This window comes from Mustela nigripes, chromosome 2, assembly GCF_022355385.1.
Source record: "Mustela nigripes isolate SB6536 chromosome 2, MUSNIG.SB6536, whole genome shotgun sequence".
In the NCBI taxonomy this organism is placed as follows: domain Eukaryota; kingdom Metazoa; phylum Chordata; class Mammalia; order Carnivora; family Mustelidae; genus Mustela; species Mustela nigripes.
Window position 1 is genome coordinate 154,117,422 of NC_081558.1, and position 11,724 is coordinate 154,129,145.

The 11,724-nt window shown below is 44.6% G+C and overlaps 1 protein-coding gene across 5 annotated transcripts in view; it reads left to right on the forward strand.

Annotated features, from left to right (window-relative positions):
* Positions 1-11,004, forward strand: part of B4GALT4 (beta-1,4-galactosyltransferase 4) — a 29,571-nt gene extending 18,567 nt beyond the window's left edge. For 4 of the 5 annotated variants that reach the window (XM_059391904.1, XM_059391901.1, XM_059391900.1 and 1 more), the window contains 3 exons: positions 4,581-4,703; positions 6,581-6,685; positions 10,086-11,004. In XM_059391904.1, the coding sequence (XP_059247887.1) occupies positions 4,581-4,703; positions 6,581-6,685; positions 10,086-10,218 (361 nt within the window). In that variant the 3' untranslated portion in view covers positions 10,219-11,004. Of the gene's footprint in view, positions 1-4,580; positions 4,704-6,580; positions 6,686-10,085 lie in introns of those variants that run through there. The other variant, XM_059391903.1, reaches the window with a different exon arrangement.
* Positions 11,005-11,724: the final 720 nt, after the last annotated feature.

Consider the following 11,724-nt stretch of genomic DNA (forward strand, 5'->3'; position numbering starts at 1 on the left):
TGTTTTTCATCTTACTTCATACCAGTTCCTATTCAAGCACAACCAAGAAGAAACGATGACCAAAAAAATTCCCCATGAATGAAACTGTATGTTTGCTTATGTGTGTGCATGTTTCCCCATCTGCTTGCCCCAGGCCCTGCCATTCCAGTGTGCTCATGTCTGTGGTGCTTACTGTGCTGGGGGGCATGAGACCAGTTTGAATAAGGCTGGTGCCTGCCCTCAGAGAGCTCGCTATGGCGCACCGTTGTGGGGGACCAGCTGCCATGGAGATGCATCAGTTTTGCACTTCTGCCTATCCAGCTGTAAACAGTTGGTCATGATGGGGAGAGAGGAGGAGGCAGGGAGAGAGTTACACAATTACAACCCAGGAGATTGCACCATTGTCTACTCCGGGAAGGGAGCAAAGGGAGCAAGAGATGGAAATCACGAAATCCATTGATAACACACTTAATCTGAGTTTCCATGCTGCTCAAATTGTGTAGGTCACTTTGGACTCTAAGAGATTTCTAAGTGTAACATCGCAAGTAATTTTTGCCTTAGGTGCTGACTTCACACCGAGTCCCTGTGTGAACTGTGGGATAGAAACAAATACCTAGAACAAGCTACAGTGGGTGAGCACCGCAAGGTCTTTAAAGAAACACCTACAGAAGGGTTTAAAAGCTCTTCCCCAGGGAATGTGTCCCCTTCATTGTGTGTGACAATGGGAGCTTCCTAGCGGAGTTCTAAGACTTGGAAAAGAGAGCACATGGCATGGTTTTGGGGGAAATGCAGGTATTTATGAGTGCTCAAACATGAATGTCTGGGATGGTAGAGGGAGGAGGGGCAAAGATGGGGGCAGGGAGGGGCTGGATTAGGCAGGCCTGGTTCAGGCAGCTAAGGAATTTGAATTTCTAATGGAGGGGACTGAGGGGCTTCTGATACCTGGATCCAGCTGAAGAATGAGCGAGGAGCTCTGTGCAGCTGGCCTTTAGTGTATTGGGTGGAGCAAGGCAGAGGGGAGAAGCTGAGAGAGGAGATGCCATGCTTGTAAGAGAATTGCAGGAGTTTTTTCCTTGAGGAATTTTATCATGATTCTTACCTGGAGATTTTGCTTTCTGGTCTTCTTGAGCCACTTGTGCATGAAAGAAAGCAGCCTATTATATCGGGGACCTTGGTGCTTTCAGAAGCGTGTCAACAGTCTACAAAAAATTAGTAAGATCATCACCGTGTAGAACACAGAACACCTGTACTTTGGACCTTCCATAGATAACTTCCTGTGGCCCAGTTCTTTCTACACATTTGTGTCAAGAAATTACAACCACACAGCATTGTTTTTGTTGTTGTTTATTTTTGGAGTGCAGATACACAGGATTGTTTAAAGGATTTTTATTGGGATTCTAGATTTTTTTTTTTTTTTTTTAAATGCAGCTGGACCACAAGAAGCTGAGTTCTTGGGTCTCCTACGGGAAGTTAATTTTGAGTAAAACTTTAGTTGCCACAGTCAGCAGTTTCATCAGATGTTGCTCACTCTAAAAACAGCCTCTGCGTGAATCTTGGTATTTGATTTGCTACCGTCACTGGCCAGACATTTCCTTTGTAACTAGATATCAGAAAGCCTTTCTGTTCTTTGAATAACTGGCAGGGTTTTCTTAATATGAATCAGGTGATTGAGTGTGTCTTCTCTTTTGATCTGGACGTAGGAAGCTCTGAACCAAAGCCATGGCCGCCTTTTAGAAGCTGAAAAAAATCTTATTTGTAGGTCAGAGTTCTAATATATTTCCTGTTTTAATCTTAGATTCTGTTTGAACTTCTCCTGTCCCGGGTGTTTGTCATTTCTGTTTTTCTACTTTATCGTATGTATCGTGTAAACCACCTCATCCTGTGTGGCCCAAGTAATGGAGGAGTTGCCCTTACCCCCCTCCCCTACTCCTTACCTTGCTATTTGGGGCAAAATCCCTCTGGTTGCAGGCCGGAGGGCAGGTGGGGTTACAGGCAGCTAAATGTCTGCTCTCTTGGCCACTATGTTCCACTGGGTCACAGAGCTTGAAACACATGATTTAATCTTGGCAACGGCCACCCCATGAGTGTGATGAGAAGTGCAAGAAAAGTTTTCACTTCACCCACACACAGAGGAAAGAACTTACAGGAACCTGCCCCCACTGGTCTCTGATGAGACTATCTCACTGACTGTGGATCACTGATGAGGCCTTGGACCAGCCTGCCACACATTTGACTGCAAAGAATTGCTTTGGTACCTGACTGCTTTGTGCAAGGATGCTGCTGTTATTTTAGGGCTATATTTTCCCCACCTTTGGGCCTTATAGCCCTTTAAAAATAAATAAAACTTCTGGGCCAGTTAAGTGGTTATGCTTTTCCCGATAAGAAGAAAAACCAAAAGCAGAGATTGACAAACACATAGATATTTGCCATTTAGGAAACAGTTGAGAAACTGAGAGTTCCTCACCCTTCTTTCAGGCTGGTGTCCCTGTTTGCCTCCCACTGTGGCTAACGGCTCTCTGGGTGCTCCCAGACAGCCCGCGTTCGTCCCTCGCTTCACTCATCCTTGTGGCGTTCTGGCTGTAGGAGTTTCCCCATGTTCCTGCCCGTTGAACCCCCACTGGCCCACCTGCCGCTGCATGGCATCACCTTCCTCAGGACCCTGATGACCCTCGTGTCTTGTGTTAGACTGGAAGCTCTTTCAGGGCAGGGCCCCGCTGTTCCTGTGTCTAGCTCACCGTCTTGCACACAGTGGCTGGTGGTTACTTAATCAATCACAGTCAGGTCAGTAATGGTTGTTTGCTCCTGGTGACCCATCGTGGGTGCCTGGCAGACCGTTCTGGGCTGTGCTGATCCTCAGTGTCCTGATGAAGCTGCTGGTCTGCAGGGCGTTGAGGATGCCTTCCCAGGGGCGCCAGGGTGGCTCAGTCCACTAAACGGGCCTTCAGCTCAGGTCATGATCCCCCGCATTGGGCTCCCTGCTCAGTGGGGAGCCTGCTTCTCCCTCTCCTTCCTGCTCATGCTCTCTCTTGCTATCTCTCTCTCTCTCCCTCCTCAAATAAATAAATAAAATCCTAAAAAAAAAAAAAAAAAAAAAAAAAAGAACACCTTCCCAGTCAGAGGCCGGCAGCCATGGCAACAAGTCACAGCAGCCAATGTCTTAGCCAGTAACAGCTGCCTTCTGAGCACTTTATTCCTGTTGCTTATTTTAAGTTGTGATACCATTTTCTAGGATTTTAGGTTGCGGGGTTACAAGTAAATCTATTCCCATTGTGGGTTAAGCAGACCCTCCCCATTTATACTCAGAACACAGAAGCCAACAGCTGAACGACAGATGAGACTTTGAGACTCACACCTGTTCCATAGCAAGTGTCTGTCTCTGTGCTTATTGATCTTTCCTTTTGGTTTTTCTTATCTGGGAAAACAAATATTTAATTGGTCCTGCACACTTTGAACTGAAGCTAATTCAAATTAGATATCCTCCATATGTTTGTATCTTTTTATTCGGTAACAGCCACATTACTAAGGTGCCTACATTTGGCACCTTAACATTTGGTGCCTACATTTGGCACTTGTAACATCTGGATTGTTACAGTGTTACATTCACATGTTGCCTTTTTGCTCAGGTTTGCTCATTTGTCCACCAGTCATCCGTCAGAAACCCGTATGCCTGGGAGGTGCTCTGCCCTGTTACTCCTGGTCTCTTCCCCTCCCCTTTCTCTTACTGGTCTCTGCACAACTCTACCCTTGGCTCTCTCCCCCTCTTACCTACTTGTAGTTTTTAGACAATTTCTCTTGCTCCTATAGCTTCACCCACCACCTCTGGACATCTTAGTTCCAAAGCCATATCTGTAGCCACTCTTCTCTTTTGGACTTGGATCCTATATCCTTTTGCCCACTAGCAAAAGCACCAGGGGTCTCTCAAATTCAAATTCAGCTTACCCAAAACATAATCTACTGTCTTCCTCTTACTGTTTCATACACTCTATTTCTGTTGAAAAGCGGTATCCTCAGTCTTGTAGCCCAAGCCAGAAACCTCAAGATGGCTGAGGTGTGTTGGCTTCTCCAGGACTCGGAGATGGAATTTCGCATGCACAGAAGTGGAGTTTGCACACAAAGTGTGTGTAGGAGCTGTCTCCTCTCCACCCCACCCAGCCAAAAAAAGTTAAAGTGAAAAGCCAGTATATTCATTAGGGCATTCATTCATGCTGAACCTGGAGGCAGCCTCAGGATCCTTCCTGACCCAGTGCCCTTGACCACCATCACTCCCTACTGGTTTGGCATATGAGATGAAATCTGTCATTCAGCTCTGATGATGTGCGTGTTTACAGGTACCTCTGCAGAGCTCTGCACACAAACATTCACAGTCACAGGAGGGAAGCCCTTTGCTTAGTGAGCAGACGGGAGCAGAGGAAAGAAGGGCTGGCAGGAAGGCCAGGAACGCTGGGGGGTGGAGGTCAAGAAGGCGTGGATGGGTGAAAATGTGTGGTCTTTAGCCTGTTCCTGGGATGCTAGCCCTGACACGAGAGACTTCTGAAGAGTGTGTGGAGAACAAAAAGGCCTTGTGCTAATGTTACCGTTATTTCTCCTCTCTTCTGCTCCAGGTTACGTTACAGCGGATATTTTGGGGGTGTCACTGCCCTCAGCAGAGAGCAATTTTTCAAGGTGAATGGATTCTCTAACAACTACTGGGGATGGGGAGGCGAAGACGATGACCTCAGACTCAGGTGAACAACATGGGCAGGTCCCCTTCACGGGGCTCTGCTATCACTGGTGGCTCTAGAAACCTACGTTTACAGAGAGTTCCTATAGGTGCCAGTCCGGGAGGCCATGAGGCCGCAGAATCGGGCATAAAGTGGGGGTAGGGGAGGGCAGCCTGGCCCAAATTGCTGTTTGCCACTGGCAGTTCAGAAATGATGGAGGGTCGTTTGTTTTTGGTTCCTGGGAGTGTTTAGGGGCCAGAAACGTTGATGGAGGTTTCTGGACTTCTGAGACAGAGTCCAAGATTCTGCCAAACTGTAATTTGAGGAAAATGGCCAGAGAGCCTGTTGTAAGCCATGCTTTCCCCCAGACCCTAGGGAATCCTGGCACAGTTCTCCATTTCCAGAGCAGAGAGTGCCAAACAGCTTGTGAGGAGTGGCACCCCCAGGCGCAGGCCAAGATGTCCTTTCGTGCTTAGCCCTGAGCCAGCCCCATGCACCTGGACAAGCTGCTGGCCTCACCCTCAGATTTTCTTGGACTACTTTCTGCCCTGGGGGGCTCAAGGGAACATGTCTGGCCTCTTCTCTTAGCTTACCCACCCCCTTGTCGCGGGTGTAGTGATTAGATAGTTATGGGTATCCCTAGCTCCCAACTTAAGTACACAAGAGCCCGAGGCTAGTATCTTCAGACTTCTAATGAAAGGCCTTTAGGGCTATTAGGAGACCCCCCTTTCTCCTACTGTTGCCTCTTAGAAAGGAAATTTCTTAGCTGGGGTTCTGAATTAATAGATGTGTGACTGCCAGAAACTTTCCATAGCTTTAGTATAAAGAAACCATGGTTCCATGTTGGTCTTGTTTCCATGACTAGCCTGAGAACCTCTGGAATGTTTCTGACGGGAGAGAATGGGTTTCCCTCACGAAAGGCTTTGTAGGAATAGCCTTCGGGATGGGCAGCAGGACTTTATGGCCCAGCCCATCAGCAGCCTGGATGGCCTTGGCTTATGAAGTAGACAGAGGGCACCTGATGGGTTTCAGGGCAAGAGTAGTAGCAAGGACTAGAGACAGAAAGTATCCACCATGTTCCCCAGACCCACTTCACTGTCCAGATGGGATGCGTAATAGACTTTTGCACATTTCATGTAATTTCACTATCTTCTTGATCCTCCTCAGCTGCAAGGTAGAGGGGAGACCCCAGTTTTGCTTTCATTTGGGGAAAATATCCTGACCTCCAGAGTGGTTCTTGACTAATGTTATGAATAAACACCAATGATTTGAACTGAAAGTTGGCTAAGATTTATTTACTAAACATTAATTTACTCTTTGCACTTCTGTATCACATTACTGTTTGCAAAGCGTGTTCCATGGAGACTGTTTGATTTGGGTCTGTCACAACACCCTTATCACACCATTGCCGTTTTCCAGAGAAGCAGTTGAGACCCGGAGTCATGAACTGACTTACCCAGATTGAAAAAACAAATTTTAGATTTATACCTGCGTTTGTTGGCTTATAAACCTGGGACCCTAAATGGTCATTACTTTCTTTGCTAAAAAAGGAAACACTAAGTAAATTAGGCATCCAGAGAGACTGGATTCTCCTATTTGTTATGATGTTTTAAAAAAAACTAGAATGAGTACTTTCTCAGGTGTTTTGGAAAATGACAAACTATAAATTGGCACATCCCCTTTGTATCCCAGTAGTAAATGTTAAATGTGATTCTTTATGGACTTTACTGCCTGAGGCCCAAAATTGTAAGAAGTTTTTTTTTTTTTAATCAGAGTGATCAAACTCTGTGTGACTGTGTGTGTGTGCTTATGTGTAAATTTTATAAGTGATTTTTGTTAAGTGCCTGGTGATAGATAAGTAGGATAGACTTAAAAAAAAAAAAATTCTGCTATTCTTCTAGGGTTGAGCTTCATAAAATGAAAATAATCCGGCCAATGCCTGAAGTGGGTAAATATACCATGATCTTCCACACTAGAGACAGAGGCAATGAGGTGAATATAGAACGGTAAGTCCTGCAATCACATGCCTGTCAGGCACCTGGTTAGTGTCTTTTGTTGATAAGGACTCGCTGAATTCGATCAGATGAGTCCGTGTATTTTGTTCAAAGCTTTTTTACTAAGGTTATTTTGAACAGACACAAAAGTGGCGGGAGTGGTATATTGAACCTTCGCGTACCACATACTGGTTCTCTTCCTTGTTCTCTCTTCCTTTTCTGACCTTCTTCTCCCCCACTAGATTTTTTATTTATTTATTTATTTTTAAAAGATTATTTATTTATTTATTTGAGAGAGAGAGTGAGAGAGAGAGAGCATGAGAGGGGAGAAGGTCAGAGGGAGAAGCAGACTCCCCATGGAGCTGGGAGCCCGACATGGGACTCGATCCCGGGACTCTGGGATCATGACCTGAGCCGAAGGCAGTCGCCCAACCAACTGAGCCACCCAGGCGCCCCCCCCCCCCACTAGATTTTTTTAAAGCAAATCTAATATCACAGTATTTTATGTGTAAATACTTTGGTGTACATCCTTCAGTGTAAGAAGTCTTAAAGAAAGAACCACTATAGCATTATCATACCTAAAATAAGATTAACAGTACTTCCTCAAGATCATTGAATATCCAGTTAGTGTTTGGATTTCCCTGATTATCTCATAAAATTTTTTCCCCCTTAATGGTTGGTTCATTCAGATCAGGATCTAGACAAGGTCCACATAGTGCCTTTGGATGATCTCTCTGAAATCTCTTAATCTGCAGATTACCTCTCCCCTACTTTTTTGCCCTTGCATTTTATTTGTTGAACAGACCAGGTCATTTGTCAGATGGAATTTGCTTCCTTGTGGATCTTGTGAATGGCATCCCAGCAGTCAAACGTCATTTGTGCCTCTGACTTCCACATTCCCTTGTAAACTGCGAGTTAGATCCTGGAGACTTGAGTGGAATTCAGTACTATTTCAGGCCAAGAACACTTCACTAATGGTGCCATGTAGCTAGCTCCTCTTGTATCACCACAGGAAGACGGAATGTCTGGTCAGGTCTTTGTGATACTAGCATTGATCTCTGGGTTTAAGTGTTGTCAGCCCTATCCAGGTTCCCCATTGGCACCCAAAGATCTTAGCAGCCATTGGTGCTCATTGCATAAACTTATTATTTAATTAGGATTGCAAAATTCTGATATTCTGTCATGCCTTCTGCATTGATTAGATAGATTTTTCTGCAAAAAAGGACTTCCCTTCTTCACCTGTTTGACTACACCAGCGTATGGTTTTCAAAGAAAAGGCAGAATGAAGGGGAAGAATCAGTACTGATTTTTCAGTTTTCAAAATGATGAGTTGCTCTTCCCAGCATCCTTCAGGATGTAGTTAATATGATTTTCAATGCCTGGTTTGTCTCATCTTTGGCGAGTGGAATCTTTTTTGAGCTGACTCCTCAATCCTTTGACAAATACACTAGTTTTGAGAGCTCCCTTCCCTGTGCTCCTGTGTGATGAGCTGTTCTAGGCTTATCCTGTACTTCTCATGCTCCAGGAATTGGCCCTTTCACAGAAGAATCCTGGCAGATAAGCCATTTCTTTTTGGGACAATAGTTGAAGAATCTACAGTTCTTTGTTCTGATTTTTAATTCTTTTTTTTATATATATATTTTTAAATTTTATTTATTTATTTGAGAGAGAGAAAGAGATCACAAGTAGGCAGAGAGGCAGGCAGAGAGAGAGGGAGAAGCAGACTTCCTGCCCGGCAGAGAGCCTGATGCGGGGCTCGATCCCAGGACCCCAAGACCATGACCTGGGCCGAAGGCAGGGGCTTAATCCACTGAGCCACCCAGGCACCCCTGATTTTTAATTCTAAATTTTAAAACTATAAAGTGCTTTTAGCCCTTTTGTTGGAATCTACATTTTAAAACTGTATTAAAATATCATAGCACTTTGTTAGAGTTTATATTTTAAAACAACATTAAAAAGGTTCTTAGCCCTTTTTTTAGAATCTGTGACTTTAACAAAACTTCCGTTTTCCATGTGTCTTTCTAGTAGTGTTTGTCCATAGGGGTGGACAAACCTTTTAAATTAAAAAAATTAATTCTTTTAAATCAATTTAATTAAATTAATTTAAAATTCTTTTAAATTAAAAAATAATAATTATTGTGGAATAGATCTGAAACAATACTTAAAATTGTTTGAAAAGTGTGAAGATTCTTGATGCAATGAGCAGCGTAATGTCCTCCATCCAATTTATTTATTTTTTAAAAATATATTTATTTATTTATTTGACAGAGAGATAGAGAGTACAAGTAGGCAGAGCATCAGGCAAAGGGAGAAAGAGAAGCAGGCTCTCTGCTGAGCAGGGAGCCTGATGGAGGACTCAATCCCAGGACCCTGAGATCATGACCTGAACCGAAGGCAGAAGTTTAACCCACTGAGCCACCCAGGCCTGACCACCCCCCCCAACCCAATATGTGTTTGTTACCCGTGTAACCTTCCCAATCCCTTTTGCTCTTCTTACCCCCAAAAGTCATATTTTCCTGAATTTTTGTGATAAATACTTGTGATAATGATAATTACTTCTGCTGTTTCTTTGTTGTTGTTGTTTTCCCATAGGTGTGTATCCCTCTACAAAAGATTGTTTAATTTTTTGTTTTCCAGTGTTATGTATGTGGAATCACACTGTATTAGTTTTCTCTGACCCTATTGAGTTCAACACTGTGTTTCTGATCTCTGACCACATTGATACTGTAACCGGAATGTATTGCTTTTCATCCAGAATTCCCAGAGACCAATTCAGTTGACCTCCTGCTCCACTCCCGGCACCCGGGGGCTTCAGCCATGCAATTGCTGCTGCTCCATGAAATGCAGCCTGCTACTTTGCATGTCTCTGCGTCTTGCACAGGGTGGTGTTCCTGCCTGCATGTCCTTTCCCTCACCTTTCTCCTCTTCTAAGCCTCGGTCATACGTCCTTTCTGTGCACCCGTCCCTAGACTCCCTTATGAAGTCAGGTGCCGCTTCATTCATCGTCCTCTGCATATATTCTAACTTTGTTAGAGACTCTTAGGAAAGCTGTGTACCCTCCTGCCTACAGACAACAACATGGGAGGATTCCTAGATACCCTGAAGCTTAGCAGAGGGCCTCTTAGCAGTGGCTGGCACGTATCGCGTTCATCAGTGTTACCTGTGTGTCCTCTGTCCTGTAGACTGGGTGCAATGGTCCCTAGGGTCTTCACATGGGATCTGACACATGACCACACAGTTATCGTTGGGGTCCGTTACTTTAGATGGGGAAAATGAACTTTTTGCAGTAGGAAACGCAGTAGGTGCAATAATTTACAATGATGATTTTGTCAAATTTGGGGGCAAGGCAAAAAGCAATGGAATACCTGTTAAATTCTTGCATTACCATTTACATTGTTCTTTTTATCTTCAGGATGAAGCTCTTACATCAGGTATCACGAGTCTGGAGAACAGATGGGTTGACTAGTTGTATTTACAAATTACTCTCTGTGGATTATAATCCTTTGTATACCAACATCACAGTGGATTTCTGGTCTGGTGCATGACCCTGGATCTTCTGGTGACGTTTGGAAGAACTGGATATTTTATTGCAATAATTTTGGACTAGAGACTTTCCCTAGTAGCACACATTAAGAACTGGTCACAGCTAATGACTGAGCTGAATTTTTCCTTTTTGTATTTTCTTAGCAGAGTTCCAAGTAACAGGGACTATAGAACAGTTGTAAGAAGACAGCTTTCTTGGTTGGTTTGCTCCTGGGGGTTATTAAAGACTGTAATACACATACGTGAAGGGCTGAGTCTGCAAAGATTGCTCGAGGGATACCATGAAGTCTACTTGAAAACTTGGACTGAAAGAAATTTAAGTTTGAAGTGATCCGTGACGGGATCAGAAAAGCCCACAGGAAATAGGATTGCTGAGTGGTCCAGAGAACTGGAATTGTTCTCATCTGAGGTAGAAAGGTACGAAGTCTATCTGTTTACTCATTTATCCTGCATGGTCCTCTGAGAAGAGTTGGGTCCCAGGTGAGAAGAAGGCCCCAGAAGAGAGGAGAAAGGCGAAGAATCAAGATGCTGTGAACTTGGGCACGAATGGCGCGGGAGGCCAGTGTCAGAGGAGTGGCCGCCGCTGCTGCTGGTCTGTGGCGAGCGTCCCCTGCCCACATATGCCTCCCTGGAATCGCCCAGCAGGACATACGTTATTTACTACTTTCTAAAGTATTTTTGTAAAATGATTTTGTACATGCAGGATATGAATTAGCAGTTTACAAATCACCTATTAACTAGTCATAGATCGAAAATACCTCTGTAGTAAAATATGAAAAAAAGCTGTGGATGCCCCATCTTGTTTTTTTTCTGTTGTTTGAGGCCCATAGACATGTTCGTTTCAGTATCCTTGATCCTCAGCGGTTTAGAAACACACAAATTGGACTGACACCCTCCCCCCATCTCACTCACTCTCTTCTTTATCTTTCTGTCCCTTTCTTCTGCTCTTCCTGTGTGCAGTCCCTTTGTATAACTGGGTCCAGGCCTGTGGCTGGTGCATCTGCATCCCATTTCCTGGGCCACATCATACATTTATCCTCCTCATTCTCTTCTGCCTGCTCCTTTCCTGGTCATTGATGCCAGCTGCAGCAGGGCTGGCCTCCAGAGGCCACACCTGGTTGGGTATAGGATAGGAAGGGGCGGAGGCCGGGGCTCGGAAGCCTTTGATTTGGGGGGAAGATGGGGTCATGGCACCGACTGGGGCTATGGCAATGATTTGGGAGAAAAGCAGCCAGTACTGCTGAGCTTCCTGGGGTGAGGGGCAGGGGCATGGGAGGATCATCTCAGGAAGGTAATAGGAGGTGGGTACTGGAATACAGAAATACTCAGAGGTGGATACTTGGATACAGAACTAATATTATGTTTGCATGGGTGAACGGACACATAAATAACGTAGATGTGGATGTTCTTCAGCAAGCACTGTGGCTCTGTGCCCAGGCTCTCCCGATCCATCATTACAATATGACACTTTAATTGTTCAACTTGAACATGAATGAGTGCCAGCCGAT